General features: G+C 40.8%; 1 protein-coding gene and 1 pseudogene across 1 annotated transcript; one reads left to right on the top strand and one right to left on the bottom strand.

Moving 5' to 3' along the window:
- Positions 1–2,560: 2,560 nt before the first annotated feature.
- LOC119620275 (uncharacterized) lies at positions 2,561–13,660 on the bottom strand. Its single transcript, XM_073012901.1, has 4 exons — positions 13,622–13,660; positions 11,473–11,886; positions 10,400–10,550; positions 2,561–4,799 (listed from the first exon to the last, which is right to left on the bottom strand). The coding sequence occupies exons 1-4, from the start codon at positions 13,658–13,660 to the stop codon at positions 4,699–4,701; spliced, it is 705 nt and encodes a 234-aa protein (XP_072869002.1). The 3' UTR covers positions 2,561–4,698.
- Positions 13,661–20,752: 7,092 nt separating this feature from the next.
- LOC119620339 (olfactory receptor 4F6-like) lies at positions 20,753–21,931 on the top strand (annotated as a pseudogene).
- Positions 21,932–24,929: the final 2,998 nt, after the last annotated feature.

Below are 24,929 nucleotides of genomic sequence, written 5' to 3'. Positions count from 1 at the left end.
AGGCCAAGGAAGAAGAGATCAGAGGAGACCAAGGCAGGGTGATCAGATCAAAACAGAGGAAAGGAATCTGATGGAGGTCCCATTAGATTATCATGTCCCTTCCCAGAGGACAGGGACATGCCTTTTTTTGTCTTTTATACCTAATTATCACAGGGCCTGGCACAGAAGCCACTCAATGTTTTTTTTAATTGTGTTCTACTATTCACAGTTTGCTGTATCCACCAGATGAGAAAAAAGTAAGTATAAATAAGCACAGATACGGATGTTTTAATACTGTATACTAAAGGGGCCAGATTATACACAATATTTTATGCCTTACTTTTTTACTTAATATATCTTAGAAGTTTGCACATGCTTATGGAAGGACGGGCTGCATTTCTTTTGATCTACAACAGAATATTCTATTATAAAACTGCACACTATAATTTTTATTTAACCAACTCTTTATTGGTGGACATTAAGAATGGAGGAATGTTTCAACAAGGGAACAATCAATAGTATCACAATACTGCAGAGGGGTCAATTTGGGGACTAAGAGAGGAGCCACTAGATTTGGCAACTGGGAGATAAATTTTAGTGCAATGATGAGGGCAGAATCCAGATTACAATGAATTCAGTGAAAAAAGGTGAAGACATGTAGCTTATTCTCTCAAGAAACTAGACTATGATAAACTGGCAAAGGCTGTAAGAGTGGGAGGTGAGTCGTTTTCTCCTTCGTGTAAATATATTTACTTTTTAAAACGCTAGGCCCAATTTTATGTCCTACTTCATTTAACTTTATGGACATGTTTATGTAATGTTTTAGACAGTGAAAAATAACTCATTTCTGCTATTATAAAACTGCTATCTTTAGATGTTCACAAGCAACTTCCTAAAAGGAGGTAGCAGTAATGGAGCTATGTCTATCATTCTTTCCCATCAACCCCCTTTCTGGAGATGTAAACTTGTGTCTATCTAGCTTTTAATTAATTTTTTCCTCTTATCTTCATGGCTCTCCATATAAACCTTAACTCTTTTTTTGTATATGTATATGTATATCTATACCTATATCTAGAGAGAGAGAGAGAGAGAAGAGGGGGTCTTGCCATATTGCCCAGGCTGATCTCAAACTCCTGGGCTCAAGCACTCCTTCCAACTTGGCCTCGCAAAGTGCTGGGATTATAGGCGTGAACCACTGTGCCCAGCCTCAGCCTTAACTCTTAAAATACCTTCAAACCCATGTTCTTCAGTTCTTATTTTTAAGAATATTTGTGTTTAAACCAACTATAATTTATTTTGACAAAAATTGGAGTTAAGACTCAAACTTCCTCAAATGGTCAGCTCTCCTAAGACTATTTACAGAATAATCTATCTTTTCCCTATTAAGTTAAAATACCATCTTTATCTTATACTAAATTATCATTAGCATGACTCTGGTTCTAAACTTCCATTGCCTTTATCTGTCTGGCCCAGGGCTATTCCACAATATTTTATTTAATATCTGGTTGAACAAATCTATTCTTTATTATTTTTTATTACTTACTCTTCTAAACAAACTTTAGAGTCATTTTGTCAAGTTCCAAAAATAAATCTACAGGGAATTTTTTTTTTTTGTTTTTTGAGACAGGGTCTCATTCTGTCACCTACGCTGGAGTTCAGAGGCATGATCTCGGCTCACTGCAATCTCTGCCTCCCAGGCTCAAGTGATCCTCTCACCTCAGCCTCCTGAGTAGTTGGGACTACAAGTGTGTACCACCACACCTAGCTAATTGTCATCTACCTGCCTCAGCTTCCCAAACTTTTGGGATTACTAGTGTGAGACACTGTGCCCAGCAGAAATTACATTTATAAATTAATATGAAGACATGGTGATAACTAACATATTTATAATATGAAATCTACTCATCCAGGGACATAGAATGCAAATCTTTCATTCCACTCAGCAAAATTTTGTCATGTTCTTGATAAAAGTCCTGCACATGTAAGTTTATTCCTAGGTATTTAATTTTTGCTGAAATACTTGAAAAAATACTTTACCACTATATCACCTATGTGATTATAGATAATATTGGGGAAGGCTATTGATTTTTATATAACAGAGCTTTTAACCAGCAATCTTAAAAATTGTTTTTTTTTTCAGTTGGTTCCTTTGGATATTTTTAGGTAAACAATCATGTCAACTTAAAATAATGATTGTTAGTTTTCTATAAAGATTATGACATCATAGGAAAATACAGTAAATGCTTTTTTTTAATTTTTAATTTTTAATTTTTTTGGGATGGAGTCTTATTCTGTCACCCAGGCTGGAGTGCAATGGCACGATCTCGGCTTACTGCAAGCTCTGTCTCCCAGGTTCACACCATCCTCCTGTCTCAGTTTCCTGAGTAGCTGGGACTACAGGTGCACCTGCCACCATGCCTGGCTAATTTTTGTATTTTTAGTAGAGATGGGGTTTCATCGTGTTAGCCAGGATGGTCTCGATCTCCTGGCCTCATGATCTGCTTGCCTCGGCCTCCCAAAGTGCTGGGATTACAGGTGTGAGCCACCAGGCCTGGCCTAGTAAATGCTTTTTAAAAGAATATAAAAATATAGAGAATATGACCTCAACTATTTAAACATATGTATAAGGGTTTTGTATTTTACTAGCAAAGAAAAAATACATAAGGGTAGAAAATAGCCATCATGTCAACAGTCATTATATTAGGTAGAAAAATTATGAGAGACTTTATTTTTTTTCTTTTCTTTTCTATATTTTACAATAGATTGCTTATGAGTTTTATATGCTTATGGTTGCTTATGAGTTTTATAGTAAAGGTTTTAAAAATTTTTACAACATGGAAAGTTATACTTCTTTATATACTAAAAACAAAAACAAAACTTTCTATTTGAATACCTTTGACTTTTACCTTAGACTTACCCTTGAAAGAAAAGGCAGTTCCCTCACACTAGTTCTGGTGTGACTCTACCCATCTCTCCCTTCACTTCTACCTTGGTCTTTTTTCCACCTCCCACCTTGGCTAGTCGTCTCTACCCAAAATGCTTGCTTGGCTTAATGGTTAGAATTCAGGGAAAAAGAGATCTTGAATTCCTAATCTAAACTAAGGTTATACATGAGGGAAATAATAAAGAGAAACTAGGTAGTAAATAAGATTTGAAGGACTTAAAATACCCAGACTTTAATTTCTCTAAGATTATAGTCATTAATCATGCTTTTATATCATATTATCTCTTAACATTTAATTTCTAAATATAATGTTCATGAGGAAAAGAGAAAATAGCTTGGCTTCCTTCCTTACTGAATGGTTGTTCTTGGTATCTTCTAGGTGTTCCAGAACTGATGTCAGATTTGGCTCATCAGAGTCCACAAACGATATTGGTGAAGAAGATGAATAGGATTCCTGTTTAGCACAGAGACACCTGTGTTAAACGTTTACATACAGACTAACCCAAATACGCAACTAAACCACACCACTAAATGACAAGATGACCATGGATTTAAACAAAATGTATGGGGGAAACAGCAACACATTAAAACCCATGTGAGGAGCTGGACTTTTGAGACAGCCATTCTCCTTGCATAGCACTGTCTGCTGCTACAGCTCATAGAAGTCAACAATTTTCTTCAACACTGGTAGGCAGCCTCTAAATGGCCCCGATCACCCTCACCTCCTGCCATTCATAGCCTTGTAAAATTCCTGCCCCTGGACCTAGTGACTCACTTCTAACAAAGAGAATGCAGCAAAAGTAATAACATCACTTTTGAGATTAGGCTACAAGGAGACTATGATGCCTGCCTTGGTCACCCTTCTCCTGCTCTCTCCATTGCTCCCTCTGATGGAAGCCAGTTGCCACGTCATGAGTTGCCCTATGGAGAGGCCCACACGGCAAGGTATTGTAAAAGTCCTCTGACCAACAGCCATCTAGAAACGGAGGCCCAGTCCAACAGCCTGTGAGAAAAATCCTGCCAACGTGAGCTTGGAGACAGATTCTCTCCCTATCCTGCCTTGGGATGATCATAGCCACCACCAACACCTTCACTGCCTGGTGAGAGGCCAAGCCAGTAAACCCAAGGTAAACTGCACAGAATCCTGACCCACAGAAACTGTGAGATAATGTTTGTCGTTTTAAGTGGCTAAATTTGTTACAGAGCAATAGATAACTAATTCAAACACCATAAAATTATAATATTTTATTCTATCACACAAACCAAGTAATACCAAGAAATGCCATTACTATACATATATTTTTGGAACACAATTACATGTGATTTTTTTAAAAAAGCTAATGAACTAAGCATTATGTACTTTTACCCACTAGCAGACACTTACTCTGTTACTTTGTATTGTTTTCCATTATAAATTGGGGAGAAGCCATTATTATATATTAGCTTCAGAACAACTAGGTTCAAGTCATGGAAAACAATTTCGCACCAACAACTTTAGGAAATACTGCTTTGAAAACTATAATCTGAATTATAGCTGAAGCCACAGAAGCCAAATATTTACCAAAGGTTCTATTAAGAAAAACAAGTTGGCCGGGCATGGTGGCTCACGCCTATAATCCCAGCACTTTGGGAGGCTGAGGTGGGTGGATCATGAAGTCAGGTGATCGAGACCATACTGGCCAACATGGTGAAACCCTGTCTCTACTAAAAAAAAAAAAAAAAAAAAAAAAACAAATTAGCCAGGCATGGTGGCACACACCTGTTGTCCCAGCTACTCAGAAGGCTGACACAGGGGAATCGCTTGAACCAGGGAGGCGGAGGTTGCAGTGACCTGAGATTGCACCACTGCACTCCAGCCTGGTGACAGAGAAAGACTCTGTCCCCCCGCCAAAAAAAAGAAAAAAGAAAAACAAGTTGTGTTGAAGGAGGACATCATTAACAGTAATAATGATTTAGTTCTTCAATAATTAGATCTTCAATAATGGTTTAGTTTACTATTCTCATTCTTCTCATTCCTCTCTTACTGTGTCCCAAATCTCTTTACAGGCTAAAAGAAACTCTTCAGAATTAATCCTATTCATAAAGAACACCACTTACTGAGTATTGCACTTTCTTCTTCAAATTCTTCAGCATACATTGGGAATACATCCTATGGATCATTTTTATGTGTTTAGTTTTGGGTTTCTTTTTTTTTGGCTAAAGAAACTGCAACTCAATTTAGGACCTCATTCCATTAGATTAGTATTTGTCTAATAAAGTTCAGCATAAGCAAAATAAAATACGTGTTGTTGCTCTGGACTGAACCCCTCAAAACCATATTTTAAAAATTACAAAAAAAATTAACTGAAATCATGTTTTTAAAAATCTTGCAGATGAAAAGATATGATATATAGTAGGTTTAAGTACCTATTTCAATGGTTCCCAAAGTGCGGCCCTCAGACGCCCAGGTCCAAACTATGTTAACAGGAATACTAACATGGTGACATTTGCTGTAAGGGTGCAAATACAATAGCGGGTAAAAATGCTGGTACTTTAGCACAAACCAAGGCAGTAACACCAAACTACTAGTAGTCATGGTATTCTTCACTATGCACAGGAAAGGTTTAAAAAGGAAGGGCAGGCCAGGCATGGTGTCTCACGCCAGTAATCCCAGCACTTTGGGAGGCTGAGGCAGGTGGATCACCTGAGGTCAGGAGTTTGAGACCAGCCTGGCCAACATAGTGAAACCCTATCTCTACAAAAAATACAAAATTTAGCTGGACATTGTGATTGTATGCCTGTAGTCCCAGGTACTTGGAAAGCTGAGGCAGGAGGATTGCACCCAGAAGGTTGAGGCTACAGTGAGCTGTGATCATGCTACTGCACTCCAGCCTGGGTGACAGAACAAGGCCCTGTCTCAAAAATAAAAAGAATGTCTATGATGAAGCAGTGAAAATTTTACTACATTTTAATCCTTGAATATGTCTTTTTAATATTTCAAGTGATGAAATTGGAAGTACACAGCAGCATTCCTACAGACTGTCTGAGAAAAAACCCTCGTGTGACTAAGTCGTGCAGTGAATTAACCACTTTAATGGAATACCATTTTTACTTGAAAGGATGACTGACAAACAATATTATTTCAACGTCGCTTTTTGGGAGACATTTTCTCAAAAAATGAGATTCTGTCATTTCAAGAAAAACAATAGACAGGCCATAATAAAATTCAATAATAAAATTGCTAATAATAAAATTCAAGCTTTTGAACAAAAAATTAGAATTTTAGAAAACTTATATCCACCATAGCTTTCCAAAAGTATTCTGATGAGATTGATGGTGATATTGATGAATGTATTTTGATACTGTATACTCAAATGTATCAACATGTAGAAGATCTCGGTGAACCATTATTTTCTAAATGACCAATGCATGATGTTATAATGTCATGCAAGGGTAAAAGATCCAAAGTTCAAGAAAAACCAAGTTTTGATGGAGTATCAAAAAAGAAGTGTAGGCAACATGGCAAAACCCTGTCTCTACAAAAAGATACAAAAAATTAGCCAGGTGTGGTGATACACACCTGTAGTCCCAACTACTCTGCAGGCTGAGGTGGGAGGATCATCTGAGTCCCCGGAGACTGAGGCTGCAGTGAGCTGTGATCACACCACTGCATTCCAACCTGGGAGACTGGACATTGTTCACATTTTTTAAAGCAAATATCACACAATAAATTGAATACAGATAAAAATGACATACCAAACATCAAAGAAATTTGCAAAAAATGTAAGATTGTGCTACTTTGGGTTTAGAAATTTTTTCATAAAAGCATTTATAACAAATGTGGTGAGCTTTTAAAGAATAGTTTAAGTATTTCTGATTTAATTTATAGTGATAAATAGCAATACATATAATCTACATAAACCAAAGCTCCTTGGGCCCTCAATATATTTTTAAGAGTGTAAAGGAGTCCTGATTACAAAACTTTGAGAACTGCTGCCTTCTCCTCCACTTTCCTTCCTTCCCTAGAATTTCTTCCTTGGAAGAAACATCCCTTTGCTGTTCTACATTAACTTATAGAGTTCCATTGATGTCAGTTTTGCTACATCCCTCCCATCTTTGCACGTCCCTCTCTGGACACAAAACGTGACCACAGGACTCGACCAGCCCACCCATTTCTAGTGATCAGCTGTAAAGGTGGGCTAAGCCAAGAAAATCTGGGCTTTCCCTGAGACTAAACTTCTCTTTCTGGGAGATCTGGAATCACAGGGACAAGGTTGGCCACCTTGGGGTAGTCAGAATTTATCTTGCCTCAACGGGGAGAAGTTAGGCAAGTTTCTAGAGAGCCAAACTGCCTTCTAGAAAATTAAAGATAATTATACTTTCTGCCATGACTGTGAGAATGTCCATTTTATTGCACACTTTCTAACATTTTTACCAAACTGATAAATACAAGTTGGTACCTAGAAGAAAAAATGCCAGGCATAGTGGCTCACACCTGTCATCCCAGCACTTTGGGAGGCCAAGGCAGGCAGATCACCTGAGGTCAGGAGTTAAGAGACCAGCCTGGCCAACATGGTGAAACCCCGTCTCTATTAAAAATACAAAAATTAGCTGGGTGTGGTGGCAGGCACCTGTAATCCCAGCTACTGGGGAGGTGGAGGCAGGAGAATCACTTGAACATGGGAGGTGGAGGTTGCAGTGAGCCGAGATCATGCCATTGCACTCCAGTCTGGGCGACAAGAGTGAGACTTCATCTCAGAAAAAGTTTCCATATAATTTGTTTCATCTCTAGAAACCAATTCAGCAATGAGAACTGAAAGCCACCACTTGGAAGGTTTCAAGCATTTAGCTCTACCTATTGATGTCTAAAGCATTAGTTAAGGTAGAAACACACACACACACACCCCATGTATTCAGTACCAGGAAACATGACTGACTAGATGGTACAGTCATCCAACAGAAAGCGCACAATACCTGAAGCCATTGTAGAGGAGTAAGTTATGACACGGATCTACAATATTGTTGAGTGAATAAGCAGATTACAAAAAAAAAATCTGATTTTTCAAGGGAGAGGGAACATACACAAGCATAGGAGAAAAGAGATGAGCAGATGACTGGAAAAATACAAAATTCCGATAGTGGTACTTTCTGAGTGGTAGAATTATCAGTAATATTTTCTAGTTTTACCTAAAAATTTTCTAAATTTCTTAAAATAAGAAGGTTTTGTTGTACAAATTATAAAATATCCACCACCCCAGGAAACTTAACCTTCAGCACAAACTCTGCAATATGTTAAAAGTTTGTTCGGTTTTATATTTAAGAGACAATCTATTTTGAAAGATATCTAAAATGATGACCAATATTTAAACCTATGCATTAATATTTTTTAATCATATGCTTTAAATTTTGTAATTTTGATAAGGTTAAGCTTCATATCAATCTTGAAAAGGTAAGTTTTCCATTTGTCTTTAAAATATGACCTGCAATATGCCAGTTTTTAAACAGCAAATGGGGCTCAAAAATCGCAATATAAATTCAGGCAGTGTTCCTTACTTAGAATGTTTAAGTGCTTCTAACACTGCTCTTTTTCACCGGTTATGAAAACACATTACAATTATCTAGCATCTAATTATTCAGGTCCTTTGTTTCTCCTCCATTCTATTAGTTTTATAGTAATTTTAAGGCCTGTGAGGATGAAGTTGTCTGTGATGGCTACCACAAAGGTTACTGTAAGTGGACAAATTTCAAACAAGTTTATCACCACTACCATCCCCACTATAAAACTGTCTTAATCAAGGGCAACACATTTCAAGGTTAACCAAGACAACCTCTTTACCTGTCATTGCTTAAGAAAAGGATTTTTTGGTCTTATTTAGAAATAACTTTTTGTATCTCTTTTTCTCTATAAATCCACTGAGACCAATGTGTGGCTCTATCTCAAGCACCAGCAAGCTAAACTGCTTGCCAGAATGTTCAGTTTTTGTATCTTTCCAAAGGTAGGACACAGCTCTCTTTTGATATCATAATTTTTTGAAAATTGATGCACAAACTTCTTCTTGAAAGTTCAGCCAGGCATGGTGGCTCGCACCTGTAATCCCAGCACTTTAGGAGGTTGAGGCAGGTGTATCACGAGGTCAGGAGTTTAAAACCAGTCTGGCCAAGATGGTGAAACCCTGTCTCTACTAAAATTACAAAAATGAGCCAAGTGGTGGCAGGTGCCTGTAATCCCAGCTACTCAGGAGGCTGAGGCAGGAGAATCGCTTGAACCTGGGTGGCGGAGGTTGCAGTGAGATGAGATTGTGCCACTGCACTCCAGCCTGGGTGACAGAGTGAGAATCCGTCTCAAAAATAAATAAATAAAAGTAAAAGAAAAGACAAGACAAGAAAGTTCAGACATACAGCAGCTGTAATTCTTCTGAAGGCTGGTTATGGGACACATTACTTTCATACTTTGTTGTTCAATAAATGTAGGGTAGAGAATAAAGTAAACTGACAGAATTACCATATAAACTAAAATTCTAAGTGCTCTGACAACAAAAGAAACTTAAAATACACACACACACACACACACACACAGACACACACACACGGTTTTCCCTGCTAATCATTTTACAACTAAACAACCAAGTAGCTAACCCAGAGCTCACAAAAGTAAAAATTCTAACACTTGGTGAGATAAAAATGCACATATACCCCCGTGAGCTAAAAAAAAAATGCTTAAGTCTTCAAAGACAGCAGCAATTACAGCTACTGAGGACATCATTGTAAGCAAACTGAGGCAGAGAAAACAAAGGTGCTGATGAGGAATTGAACCACCTAAGCTGCAGAAACCCACTGGATGGTTTCCTAGGTTCCGAGTTGTCATTATCTTTCAGAATGATTTCTAAAAGAGACACATAATACTGTTACAAAGGATCTGGAGAAAGGGACCCTTGCTTTATCACTCTGGCACTCCAGTCATGCTTTACATTTTCACTTCTTACATTCTCTTTCATATGAAGTCAATTTACAGACTTCTATCAAGCCCTTAGAGACCTTTTTGTACACAAGTTCTTGACGTTATCTCTGCACTTTTGACAAATTCTTAGCAGTTAACTTACAAGGCAGTTAAGATTTTTGTTCAAGTACAATATAGTTAGAATAGGTTCATATACTCAATAAAACAAATATTTACTAAGCATTTATTGAGTGGAAGATAAAAAGCACAAAGCATAATTATAAAATATTTTCCCCTGCCACCATAAAAAAAACGTAAAAAGGCTTACAGAATATAGCATAACATGACCAAAGCAAAAATAGCAAGGACTAAAGAGGGGAGGAAGGGAAAACATCAGTATGAACTGAATATGACCCAGAAGAGCCTTGATGCTCAGACATGTAAAGACAAATTGGGTAGGGTTAAGGGGTGGAGGTCAGGGACACATTCTACAGGGGAAAAACAGCTGACACAGAAGCCTGAAAGGAAAAGTGGGCAGAGCACCTATACAGGACTCTTACCTGCCGCCTCGACGGTACAATGGACCTTTCCAGAACACAGCAGCGGCCTGGCCCGGGGAGAGGGATCGCTCAAACAGCACCAGAGGCTGCATTCCAACTTTTCCTCCGTCAACGAGTCTGTCTTCATTGTTAGTTTCTCCTTAAACACAAACTTAAAAACAACTGGCTGAACACGCGGGAACAAGGAAAATCTGACTGAAGAATGAGGCCTTAAAACTTAAGGGCCTTGGGTCCTGGTGCTGTGGCTCCTGCCTGGAATCCCAGCGCTTTGAGAGGCAGAGGTGGGTCATTTAACGTCAGGAGTTCGAGACCAGCCTGGCCAACACGGTGAAACCCTGTGGGCGCCTGTAATCCCAGCTACCCGGGAGGCTGACGCAGGAGAATCGCTTTAACCGAGATCGCGCCACTGCACTCCAGCTTGGGCGACAGAGTGAGACTGTCGCAAAAAAAAAAAAAAAAAAAGAAAAAAAAAAATTCTGCCTCCCAAGTAGCTGGGATTAAGGCGCCTGACACCATGCCCGGCTAATTTTTGTATTTTTTAGTAGAGACGGGGTTTCACCATCTTGGCCAGGCTGGTCTCCAACTCCTGACCTCAAATGATCCGCCCTCCGTGGCCTCCCAAAGTGCTGGGATTACGGGCGTGAGCCACCGCGCCCGGTCAAAACACCCGAAAATCTTAAAGGCCTTTTCCCTTCTGTGCCTGGGCTCAAACGACGCCAGAACCTCCCTGCCGCGCCCTGTCACGGTCCCGGGAGCAGGCCGGCTGACTGAGAGAGACCTTGGGTCCCGAGAGGGCTCCTGCCGCGCGGGCTCCCACCTCCGGGAGCGGCGACCGGGGCCAACTCAGGCCGGCAGCCCCCAAGCAAGCCCCGCGTGAAAAGCCGGAGAGACGCGCCCTCCGCCTCCTCCCACCCAAGCCTTGCGCAGTCCCAGGGGCCGGGGCCGGGCTAGTCGCGGGAGAAAGAGGCGGAGAACCGGGGCCTCTCCGGGGCAGGCTCCCCTTTGTCCTGGGACTCCGGGCGCCCCCTCTCCGCCCTCGCCCTGCCCCGCGAGGCCGCCGCCGGGCGCCTCGCCCTGATATTGCAGTGGAGCCCTGAGCGGCGGCTGGGCTCCTGGTTCTTGTGGAACACAGAACAGCCAGCAACTTCAGTTTGGCCTTGAACCCCGACACCGACGTCTTCCTCTCCTGTCCAGCAAGAGGGGCGCGGAAGGGGCAGCCTGTCGGGGGCAGCTGTCATTGCCGCGACCACCCGGCGACCGAGCTCTGGAGGCTCCGCCTCTCCCAGCCGCCTCAACCTTTGTGGGAGAGCGGATGGAAAATGGCAAGGGGCACAGAGGCCTCCGCGGGAAGCTGTGTGGCGGCCTGGGGGGCTGCTCCCTTTGTAACCCACTCCACCAACAGGAGGGGCGGCTCCTGTCAAGCCGCAGCTTAAAAGGGCAACAGCACCACCGTCCCCGCCATCGCCTGGGAAAGGGCTGCCCCCACCCTGCCACCGTCCGCGTCACCCCTCACCCCTCACCTCTAACCCTTCAACCCGGCGAGCCCCGCGCGCACGCGTTTCACAAATCCAGAGCGTGAGCGGGCTGCCGGCTGCCCCCTTCTCACCTTGACCCAGCACCTTTCTGCCCGACCAGTCTGCTCCCACCCTTCCTCACACTGGAAGCTCAGGGCGGTACGACCACCAACTCTGTGTGTGTGTGTGTGTGTCTCCCGAGAGAGAGAGAGAGAGTGTGTGTGTGTGTGTGTGTGTGTGTGTGTGTGTGTGTGTGTCCCAAGGGAACAGAGCACTGCTGAGTTCAGGCTGATTTTTAGCTCGTGGACTGTCAATAAAATACAGTCACAAGAAGGTATATGCTGTTTTGTCTTGCAGTGACATCACCTTGCTCATGTTTTATGTTTTTCAGTGTTCATTCGTTTCTATTTGTTCTCAGTTAATATCCAGCTGAATAGATTGTGTAAGTAGAATACCCCCAAACTGAAAGCCACTTACATAAAGTATAGTGAAAAATATGTCATCCGCTTAAACTATAGTTGAAGATGTGTATACACTAGTTTTGTGTAGTCAACCCTAGATAATGGATAAGGGCACAGGGTCCCGGGGCTAGACTGCCTGGGTTCAAGTTCCAACTTAGCCACTTGCTGGCTGTGAAATACTTGACAGCTTTAAGCCTCAATTTCTTTTTTTTCTTTCTTTTTTTTTTAACATAATCCCAAATGTGATAGTTTCTTGATCTGAAAAACAGAAATTATTCAATCAGAGTCTACATGAAAACTAAACTTTTTGAAACCACTGCTTGGCTCAGGAAAGTCCTCAGCTTTAGCCGTTATTAGCTATGATTATTATTGTGTTGGCTACATGTGCATTAACGAGTCAGGAAAATGCTCAAGGATAGCAAGCAAGTATCCAAATTATCTCACCAGACTGAGAGAGAGGCATGTGTGCATGCTCATGTTTCAGCTCAGAGCCTTTTGACTAGAAGGTTCTTGAACTCAGAGGCCCAGGCATTATCAACTTGACTTTGCAGTGGAGCCATCACTTTTGTTGATTAATAAAATTGACATAATGCTCTCTTTTTTTGTTTTTTTGTTTTTTTGTTTTTTTGTTTTTGTTTTTTTTGCACCAACCATGTGCCTAGAGCTAACTGTGTCAAGAGCATGCTTCAGTTGGCTGGAGTGAGCAATTCAACTTGTGAGGAATGAGAAATGTTAGAGTTGAGACAAGAAACATAAAACCCCAGGGTAAGGTAGGAATCACTGAAAGTCAGGCAAAGGAACTGGCATCCAGTAATGAGTTAGGCTTTGCCAGCCTCTGGCCCTATAGATGGCTCTTTGGAGAGGAAAATATTAAGCCAGGCCTGAAGGCACAGATCCTAAGGGAATGCTGGCAGCTCTAGGCTGTCTATGGAAGAGAAGCAGAGGGTGGCACCTGGTTGAAAGAGGAGGCTGGGGGACATAGCTTGAGCCTGTGTTTATAGATAGAGTCCGCTGATTCCTGCGACTGGGGAAGGAGATCATGCCCGGATCAGGGGACCTCAAATCAGAACTCTTCCCACCCACACCGCTTCTTTTCAGGGCATCTTTCATTGCAGACAACAGATAAACTAGTTGGAAAGCTCAGCAGATTCTCATGGTGGTGCCTAGCAGACCAGGCCTAGCTGCCCTTTAACCTGTAACTGAGGATGATGCCACTGGCCTGTAAGCACACATTGGAAAATCTTTACATCCATGGACACGCCATGCCCACAGAGATAGCTGTGCATGGTTCTTTAGGTTTGGGGTGCTGTTCTGGCAGTCGCCTTATAAATATGATAATTAAAATGGGACGCCCTGGAACTTAGCTAACCTTTACCCCCCCCAAAATGAAGGGGCGCTAGTTTTGTTAGCTTTATGAAAGATGGATCTGTCATTGTTTTTAGAACTTTTGGAGAAAGATTTCTTGGGAGGAAGCTATCCTGAACCCCCAGAGATTTTCTCATTTACTGGCACACCAGCTTTAGAGTCCTAGGTCTTCATCCTGGCTCAGCCACCCTCCAGCTGTGTGACCTTTGAGAAGTTGCTTGACTCCACTGAGTCTCATTGTCACCTATGAGTGAAGGTTGCTACATTGCTACTGTGTGGAGCACCTACCCCCAGGCAGTCTTATAGGGTGATGGTGAAGATTAAATGCAATAGTAAGGCTGAAGGAGGAGGATCGCTTGAAGCCAGGAGTTCGAGACTAGCCTGGGCAACAAAGCGAGACATCATTTCTACGAAAATGTTTCTTAAAAAATGAGCTGGACTTGGTGGCTTATGCCTGTAGTGCCAGCTCCTCAGGAGGCTGAGGTGAGACCACTTGAGCCCAGGAGTTTGAGGCTGCAGTGAGCTGTGATCGTACAACTGTCCGGGCAACAGAGAGAGAACCTATCTCAAATAAATGAATAAGTAAATAAATAAATAAAATAATAAAATAATGCATGCAATTAGTACACTAGTACATGATCAGGCACATGATAAATGCTCGATAAATGGGAGCCCCAATAAGCTTTGTAATGTTTTGGGAGAGAGTGTCCTTTGGACTCAGCCCAGTGACAGAAGCATTTGAAGAGACTGATGTGTATGATGGCTGTTTCCTACAGGTACAAGCCTGTACCTCCAGGGACCCAAGGCATTGGCTCAATGGGGCACTTTGTTCTATTTACTCTTGTTTTGGGCAGCACCGATTGCCCTAGGGCTAAGCAGGACTGCCACCACAGATTGCCAAGAGTGTCCCCCTCCCCAAGCTAGCCATGGGAAAGCCACTTGCTTCATAAGACTACAGGAAATCAAAGGAAATAAAAAGCAAAATTTAGTCACCTACTCTCCAGTTGATGGGCAATAGGTTTTTGTTATTTTGAACAGAGCTATTAGGAACATCCCTTGTCCACATACCCTGTTTTATATAGGCAAGAATTTCTCTTGGATATAGAGTAGAATTGATGGGCTGGGAGGAGTGTGAATACTTAACCTTATGAGAGGGAGCCAAACTGTTTTCCAAGGTGGTCATACCAGTGTATACTCCCAGCAGCAGTTCTTAAGAGATCTTAGGATCTCTATCTTTTGGTGAGGTCACAAGCAGTCAAAAAGAATGAATGCCAGCTATAAACAATAATAAGAATCTTAGCAATATAATATTAAGTGAAGAAAACAAATTCCAGAAGGATGCATACAGCATACTTTATATAACTTGGAAAAGAAAATGTGTAAGCCAGGCATGGTGGCACATGCCTGTACTCCTGGCACTTTGGGAGGCCAAGGTAGGAGGATTGCTTGAGGCCAGGAGTTCAAGACCAGCCTAAGCAACATAGCAAAACCCTGTCTCTACAAAAACTAGAAAAATTAGCCAGATGTGGTGGTGCAGGCTTGTAGTCCCAGCTACTCATGAGGCTGAGGTGGGAGGATCTCTTGAGTTTAGGTGTTTAAGGTTACAGTGAATCATGATTGCACCGCTGTACTCCAGCCTGGGCAACAGAATGAGATCTTGTCTCAAATAAATAAATAAATAAGTAAAATTTAAAAACAAAATATGGGCCGGGAGCGGTGTCTTACGCCTGTAATCCCAGCACTTTGGGGGGCCGAGATGGGCAGCTCATGAGGTCAGGAGTTCAAGACCAGCCTGATCAACATGGTGAAATGACATCTCCACTAAAAATACAAAAATTAGCCGGGCGTGGTGGTGCACGCCTGTAATCCCAGCTACTCAGGAGGCTGAGGCAGGAGAATGGCATGAACCTGGGAGGTGGAGCTTGCAGTGAGCCGAGATCAAGCCACTGCACTCCAGCCTGGGCGATAGAGCGAGTCTCAAAAACAAAACAAAACAAAACAAAACAACAACAGCAAAAAACCCTCAAAGATCACTAGTGGCTATTACCAGCATCCATATGCAAAGAAATAGGAAAACCTACTAAAAATGGGTAAATTTCTGGACACATCCAGACTACCAAGATTGAACCAGGATGAAATCCAAAACCTGAACAGATCAATAACAAATAATGGGATCGAAGCGGTAATAAAAAGTCTCCCAGCAAAGAAAAACCTGGGACCTAATGATTCACTGGTGAATTCTAGCAAACATTTAAAGAAGAACTAATACCAACCTTACCCAAATGATTCCAAAAATAGAGAAGGAGGGAATACTTCCAAACTCATTCTACAAGGCTAGTATTATCCTGATACCAAAACCAAAGATACATCCAAATAAGAAAACTACAGGCCAGTATCACTGATGAATATTGATGCAAAAATCCTCAACAAAATATTAGCTAATTGAATTCAACAACACATTAAAGTTGGGGTGCAGTGTCCCAGGTTCACCCAATGTTTCCCATTTTCCTCTCTGTGTGTGTCTACTTTGCTGTGTTCCCTGGTGGCAGCGGGGGTGGCAGTGTTGGTGTGTGGGCCTCCCAGGACAAGGGGAAAGTGAGTATGCCCTTTTCTTGCCTCCTGCCAGGCGTCTGCAGCCTGGCACAAGCTCTGACCAGGTCTTCAAGCCAGGGACCTGGAGATGTTCTTTTCCAATTTATGGATTGGTAACTTGAGGCAAATTCTGGGCACTACAGTCAGAACTAAGAGGACACTTGAATTAGGGGGAGTCTGGGGTCCTGAGAGGTAGAGGCCTGAAACCATCTGCAGCTTGTGGGGAGCTGGGTGTGTGTTCAGGCCAGTTGCTTCTCTCTGTGCCTCAATGTTCCAGGTACCCTTGGAGGGGCTGAGATCCTAGGGATTCCTGGAGTCTGGCTGCATGGCCTGGCCACCCTGATGCCCTTGTGTTCTCCATGACAGGACAACAAGGCCAAGAAGAATGGCTCCAACAGCTTCATGCACTCCATGGACCCACAACTGGAGCGGCAAATAGAAACCACCCAGAACCTGGTGGACTCCTACTTGGCCATTGTCAACAAGGCCGTGTGGGACCTCATGGTTGGTGTCATGCCCAAGACCATCATGCATGTCATAATCAACAACGTGCATGCACTGCCCCCTGGGGCCTCCTGTGGCACTGGAGATGCTGATGGCCATGTTGGCCTGGGGGAGGTGCTGACCAGCCCTATGGGACCAGGTCCAGGGAGGGAGACATGGTCCAGACCAGAGCTGTCTTATAGAAATATAACATGGGACTGAGGACAGTGACCCATGCCTGTAATCCCAGCACTTTGGGAGGCCAAGGCAGGAGGATAGCTTGAGCCCTGGAGTTCAAGACCAGCCTGGGCAACATAGTGAGACCTGGTCTCTACACAAAAATTTTAAAAATAGCTGGGCTTGGTGGTGGCACGTGCCTATAGTCCTAGCTACTCGACAGGCTGACATTGGAGGGTCACTTTGAGCCCAAGAGGTTGAGGCTGCAGTGAGCGGTGATTTTGCCCACTGTACTCCAGCCTAGCAACAGAGCGGGATCCTATTTCCAAAACACACACACACACACACACACACACCCCAAAAAACAAAACTAAGTAGACAGGTGTCATAGTGGCATGATAGGTCCAGAGTCCCCTCCCAGATCTGTGACCTTGGACAAGTGACTTTTCCTCTGGACCTCAGTGTTCCTTTCTGAGTGAGAAAAGGGCAGTGGGGAGGGAGATCTTTCAGTCCAAGTGGTGTAAAAGCCGCATTGCTTTTTTAAAATGTAAATGATTAAAAAAGAATATCTGAAGGAAATGTCAAAATTTTAACAGTTGCCATTTTTCCATGGAGGGACTATGGGTGTTTTTTTCCTCTTCTTCCTACTTTATTTTATAAATTTTCTATGGTACACATGCATTTCTCTTTAAAGAAAAACATTAAAGAGCAAGTCGACTTTAGATTCCAAGCATTCTTCACTATGCTACTCTGTAAGTCACTGACAATCTAAAGTCAAAGATTATTTTCAGGGGCAGACAGTTTTCAGAAGTATCTTTTACTATCTGAGTACTCAACAGAATTTCAATGAAGGCAAAGTGGGTCTTGAGTGTCTCTTGCCTTATCTGCAACTCCTCTACCATCTCTTGCCATACCATCATCTACTCCTACTCTGGTATCTACCACTTTCATACTTCCCTTTGGCTGTCCAGTAATTTCCACTACATCTTTCTCTCACAGATCTAGTCTCTTCTAAGTTCTTAGCCTTCGGAATTATTCTTTTCAGATACTTTCAATTAGCCCATTTAATATTGAGCCAGCTCTACATGAAGTCATAGGAGGAAATCAATGCAGTTGCCTGGGTTTATGTAAATTTGATTAATCATATTTTTATTTTAGTTATATATGTCCCTAACTGTGCTATGCTTCCTGATTATTCCAGGCTGCTATAACTCTCCAGCTCTCACCCTGCCCTCCTTGTACAGCAGAATAAGGGACGTCAACAACTCAGAACTCAGCTTCTAAAATGTTGCCTATACCTGATCTCAGCTCCCTATGGCAACGTTTTTAAATGATAATTGATGTTTACCCTATTTTACTGTCTTCATCTGTATAACGTCAACAAAAAAACAACAGATGAATCTTCTCTGAGCCTTGATATGACTCATACTTGATGAAAATGCCGTTAGTCCTCTTTGCAGAGAAGCACTGTGGGACCCAAAATCGTGTCTTACCTGAGTTAAACCAACGAATCTAATCTATTCTCCTCAGATGATGGGTTAATTCCTTTTGTGAAAAGATAAAACAGTTTCAATTACATGAGAGTTACAATTTCTAAAAAGAAAAAGAAAAAGTAGTTTGAGTAATGCTGAGAACTAAAAATGACAAAAATTGGGAGTTTATAGCACAGAGACTGATGACATCACTTAGGAATTTATCTACCGTGAAAAGCTAAAAGGAAATACAGAATAAAAGAGTTGAAAGAAACAAGGAATAGAAAGAATGAAAATATTACGCTGTTTCCTCCTCCTCCTGGAATATGTTCTTCTGTTTGGAATTCCACTCTTCATTCAAGATCTAATTTAACGTCACCTTCCCCAAAAAACAGTTCCCCAAAAACATCAGCAACAGTCATAGTCTGTTCATTTTGATACTCTCCTCCACGCCTTGCCCAGAATACATATGCAGTGAACATGTTGAATGAGAATTAAATTGTAAATTAAATTAAGAGGAGAAATATTTACTGAGCAGTACTGGGAGATAGATCAACTGTCCAAGGATAGGTTAGATTAACGTCTAGTCTGCTAAACTGTAAAACATTTGTTTTACATACATTTTACAGGATAGTACATGAAGTAGGAGCATTTTTCTAGGTTCAGAAGGTGATAATTTCATGTTCTGACTGAGGTTGTAACCTTTTCCAAAACAAAGAGTCTTATGTTGTTTTTCGCAAGTAAAAAAGATTCTACTTAACAACCTTGAATATCAGTGACCAAATGATGGTACTGAGTCTTGGGAATAGCCTGTCCTCTCTTGATTGGATTTTCCTGGGAATTATACCTCAGAGTCTACACTGATTTTCACCCAGGGAATAAAAAGGACAAAAGAATAGAAGAAAAGTACCTGCTGGGTATCAAGTGTAATGGTGTCTTGGATGAATGTACAGAAATATTTCTGCTTTAAAATAAGTCAATAGGAGTAACTGACTGAGAAATCCAGCACTTTTAAATACTTGGGAAGCAGAGCTGGAAGGAGAAAGCTGTGTATTGAAATAAATTAGATCCGTCTCTTAAAGTGCAGCATAGATTCTGTTTCCTTTCTGAAGACAGCTCTGATCACCCTGGCTCAGGAGTATATTTTCTACTTCAACAATTTTATGATCATATTATATTTGAAATTTTTACACAATATATTTTTTATTGTTCACATTGTGTGTGCTCAGATGTAAAATCCTTAACAGTAGTAAATATTTTAATACTTCTATAAGTAAATAGTGCCCATTGTGCATGGGAGGCATCTAGTAAATATTTATTGATTGATTACAAATGGTTATGATAAAGGGCAAAATAAATGATACAGCGGATTTATATCTGCTATTTAGCAGATTGTAGATTTATATAACATGCTAATTGAGTCAAAAAGGGAATTAGATAAGAGGGAGATTACTGTGAAGAGACAGTCTTGTATGGGATATGTGACTTACAACCAACCACAAACAAGGGAAAGAAATAGTGAATATGGGAGCTACCCAATGCAGAAAATACTGTCATTATGGTGAACTTTATTACACACCGGGATAGCATAGGATTATAAAATAATAGTAATTGCAGACTTGGAAGGATTGTCTCCACCCCTTTATTTTATAAATAATACAACTGAGTTGAAAAAGTGTCTCAAGTGTAGAGGGAATGGGAGGAAGAACTTGGTCAAATTTCCATGAGCTTAGGGCTAGGACTTGATCATACTTTTCTGATTCCAAGTGTAATGTCTTTCCACCATTCCATGAACCATGAAAAGTTAGCATGACCAATGAATTTTAGATGTAAATTATCTGGAATTGTTTTTGCTATGTTGCATGAGCTCTATTCATGTGTAGATTCTGCAGCGTACATCTCTTTCCTGGCCTTGTCCTTCTCCACCATATGCTTTCACTGCTCAGGCTTTGTGATCACCTCCACTCCCTGGGCTGGGCTACAAAGGTGGGATAATTTTAGGGTTTCTACATTATTTTCTCTCCTTATGAGGAAAAGGTGAATATAATCTGATAAAACTACAATAGCATGAGGCTGAACGTGAGAGAGTATGCATAACAGTAATATATTGCACATGGAAGAAATAAAAAAGGTAAGAAAAATAAAGGTCATCAGAAGTTGCTTGAGGTTTGGGGAGAACTACGGCCAGGAATAACAAACTGTGAGGGAGAAATCAATGAGTTCATCTGCATTTCCTCTTTTTTTCCCTCATGTTATTCCAGTGCATTTAGCATTTGTTTTTGCCTGATCTTCTTTTATCACAACCTGTAGATTGTTAGGGAGTCTAGGAAATTAGAAGCAGTGCTTTGTGACAGTGAGTTACTGCCTATTTTCTGCAACTACAGTTTAAGGGGGTTATATAGAGATATTTCGGCTTTGTGAGTTAAAGCAATATTTTTTCCTTACAGTTTGAAACTCATGCAATCAGACACTCCCCACAAAGTATGATTTTCTCTTTACTCTCCTTTCCAGGTAATGTTAGAGTCAGCTCTGCTCACAGAGGCAATGGATGGAGCCAACCTCTCTGTGGTGTCTGAGTTTGTGTTCCTGGGACCCTCTAACTCATGGGTGATCCAGCTTCTTCTTTTCCTCTTTTCCTCTGCGTTCTACATGGCAAGGCTGCTGGGAAACCTCCTCATTGTGTTCTCTGTAACTTCTGACTCTAACTTACACTCCCCTATGTATTTCCTGCTGGTCAATCTCTCCTTTCTTGACCTGGGAGTTTGCTCTATTGCAGCCCCCAAAATGATTTATGCCCTTTTTAGAAAATGCAAAGCCATCTCTTTTGGGGGCTGTATAACTCAGATCTTCTTTATTCATGCTGTTGGGGGCACGGAGATGGTGCTGCTCATAGCCATGGCCTTTGACTGACATGTGGCCATATGTAAGCCCCTCCACTACCTGACCATCATGAACCCACGAATATGCATTTTAATTTTGGCTGCTGCCTGGATCCTTGGCCTCATTCACTCAGTGGCCCAACTGGCTTTTGTCATAGACTTGCCCTTCTGTGGCCCTAATGTATTGGACAGCTTTTGCTGTGATCTCCCTCAGCTCATTAAACTTGCTTGTACAGAGACCAATAGACTGGAGTTCATGGTCACAGCCAACAGTGGACTCATCTCTGTGGGGTCTTTCTCCATATTAATTATTTCTTACATCTTCATTCTGGTCACTGCTCAGAAACACTCTTCAGATGGTTTATCCAAGGCCGTCTCTACTTTGTCAGCTTATGTCTCTGTGGTTGTTTTAGTTTTTGGACCATTGATTTTCTTTTATATCTGGCCCTTCCTCTCATCAGATTTGGACAAATTTCTTGCTATCTTTGATGCAATTCTCACTCCTTTTCTGAATCCAGTCATCTATACATTGAGGAACAAGGAGATGAAGGCAGCAATGAAGAAACTTTGCCATCAACTTGTGAGTTAGGAAGATGTCCTAGCTATTCTAAAGATAAACAACAATGTAGCTCTGCACTTGAAGACAATGGAAAAAATAAAGTCAACGAAATTTATATCTCAATTACTTTTGTGTACTAGGTTACATATAGGCATTTACCGTGTTATTGTGTATCTCTAGTACTCTAATCAATAACGATAAAGGGAGCTAACGTTGGAGGCTTCTGTGTTTCAGACCCTATGCTGGATGTTTAATAGAGATCATTTAATATTCATGACAACTCTGTGCAGTGAGTATTTTTACCTCAATAATATTTTTTATAAGTTAAGACATGCTGTCTGCTCATTGTCTTTGTAATTACTATGTGAAATGTTTCAAACCTAAGCTATCTTTCACCGAATTTCCCACTTTCATTAATCTTCTCTCTCAAAAGGTGCCAAACAGAGGATGTGTTCAATAATTCAGTGTTGGAAGTTAGTGTATTATTCCTCTTCACTGTTATACTTTCCCTGTTTTGAATTGCTCAATGTGTTTTTCTCAAACTACCTACCAAACTGTCATAATGCCTAATTGCTTTCATTTCACTCATTCTTGCTTTAGTATCTGCTTGCTTCCTGTATCCTTTGGCTACTTAGAGAACTGTTGCTTATATAATAGAAGTTTGGAAATTTAGAACTGGAATTTGAGAGATCATTTGTTCCAACCTATTATTTTATAGATGATTATATTCAGACACAGATGTTATATGATAGATTTGAAATGAGAATTTGGTTTCCTCACTTTTAGATTAAAAAAAATTTAAGCCCACTTATTGATTTAAATTCTTTAGCTTTCCACTAACAAACTGTACCCCTGCCCTTCTATTGCCTTTTTATTTCTGACCCCAGTGAGCAGAAGAGACACCAGTGAGTTCATTATTGTTTCTTTTTTTAAAAATTTCAACTTTTCATTTTAGATTCAGTGGTACCTTTGCCGGTTGTTACATGGGTATATTGTGTGAAGCTGAGGTGTGTGGTACAATTGATCCTATCACCCAGCTAGTGAGCATGACAGTTTCCACTGTCACCGATTTCATATGGTTATTTGTTGTTTTCAAGTTCCTTCTTTATTTGCAGCCCAACAAGAAATTTCTTGAACCAGGTTCTGGTTATTTTTCAAAATGCATGATTATATCATCACTCATGTCTGGTTTCATCCATGGCTTTTATTTGTGTCACTTACTTAAAAAATCCATAATTAAACAGTATTCCTCTGTCTATATTGCTTTTCTACTCTACTGAACACTCCAAAGAGCGTTTGCCATCACCTTTCTTTCTTTCTTTTGTTTTTTGAGAAAGGGTCTTGCTCTGTCGCCCAGGCTGGAGTGCAGTGGCGATCACGGCTCCATCTCCCAGTGGCAATCACGACTCAAATGGTTCTCCCACCTCAACCTCCAAAGTAGCTGGGACCACAGGCGTGTGCCACCGCACCCAGCTAATATTTTATTTTTTGTAGAGATGAGGTATCACTATGTTGCCCAAGCTGGTCTTAAACTCCTGGGCTCAAGCTATCCTCCCACCTCCACCTCCCAAAGTGCTGGGATTATAGGCATGAGCCATTGTGCCCAGCCTACCATCACTTTTCTTACTGCTACCAAATCTAGCAGTTATCTTAAATAAGCTTCAAGAATTTCAGGCATGAATATTACTCTTTTTTGTTTGTTTGTTTTAGAGGATCATGGTTTCCTTGAATGAAATATTGGGGATCTTAGAACTTTTTGGGACCCCAAAATAATATAAGCCACAGACAAAGTCTTTCTGTTCTATAAACAAACTTTTTGATTTATAAATGAGTAACTATGACGATATTACACTAATACCTACTTACTTTAAAGATTCTTTAAGATGTCACATGTATACTCATATATCCCTGTAAGCTAGTGATTTTTGGTAGAACCTTGTAATGAATCCATCTTCTTAAAGAATTGACTATTTCAGGATTCTTTTAGGAAGTTATTTTACTCTTTTATATTCACTTTTCTTCTCTTTTAAATTTTGGACTTCTTTAAAACTGTTAATTCGCTTGTAAAACATTTGTTAGGACAAACATATGCTAAGACATTAACTTAACCAAGTGAGAGATGTTTCTTTTTAGTAAAATTAACCGTTGACCAAGGGTTGTCTAATTGAACACTTAGGATGTGCCCGGTACTATCCTAAGTTGTTTACATACCTTAACTCATTTAATTTTCACAGCAACTTGGTAGGTAATATTGTCATTCTTCTTTTACAGATGAGGTAACTAATGCACAGAAAGATTCAGTAACTATCCCAGGGGGACATAGCTGGTAAGCAGTAGAGCTGTGACATAAAGTCAAGCAGCTCCTGCTGCAACATCCTTGCTCCTAATCACCACACTCCACTACCTCCCAAGATGGTTCAAAGACCTTCTCTCCTGAACTGGGAAAATCTGAACACATTTTTCCTTTCTATACTTACTAGCATAAAATGGTAACATAAAATATGCATCAACTCAATAAAATATAATGCTATTCAAGATTTGTGTTCTGTCATTTAAATGTATCATTAAAATATCCATATATTTACTATTCAAAGGAGTTAAGATTCAGAAGCAGCTTAGGTACTAAAATAATTTTATAACTTTATCATATTCAAATAAAATTTTGCATAAGTGAAAGACAATGCACCATCTGTGCTTTGGAGATACTTAATCCATGATAGTGTAATTTTGTTGCAGGAAAAGAACGAAGCCTCAGGAACACCTCATGCGGTTCCTTCACTCTCACGGAACAAGAGAGTTTGCATTAGTCCAGGCAGAGGATAAGCCAATTTTAATGACTGTCTAAGCTGGAAACGACTGAACAAATGATACACTGCTTCTTGATTCTATACCATTAGACATGTCCAAAGTACTCCAACAAGAGCTTAAAGAAAAAACACTAAGCTTCAAGCACAGCTCTTTCTGGTGTATACAAAACGCTTCCTCCTTAGCTAGTATATTTAACCAGTAGGGCTTCTCTCCTCCTTCC

Source organism: Chlorocebus sabaeus, chromosome 29 (assembly GCF_047675955.1).
Source record: "Chlorocebus sabaeus isolate Y175 chromosome 29, mChlSab1.0.hap1, whole genome shotgun sequence".
NCBI lineage: Eukaryota > Metazoa > Chordata > Mammalia > Primates > Cercopithecidae > Chlorocebus > Chlorocebus sabaeus.
Note: the sequence above shows the minus strand (reverse complement) of the source record. Positions and strands in the feature narration are given on the sequence as shown.

Excerpts from the sequence above, each read along its gene's own strand:
- LOC119620275 (XM_073012901.1), bottom strand. The coding sequence starts at position 13,660 with ATGCACAGCTATCTCTGTGGGCATGGCGTGTCCATGGAT. Across the intron at positions 10,551-11,472 it reads GGCTCCACTGCAATATCAGG|TTTGTGTTTAAGGAGAAACT; the intron begins GCGAGGCGCCCG and ends GTTGTTTTTAAG. Across the intron at positions 4,800-10,399 it reads TTGTACCGTCGAGGCGGCAG|AGTCTTTCTCTGTCACCAGG; the intron begins GTAAGAGTCCTG and ends GCGGGGGGACAG.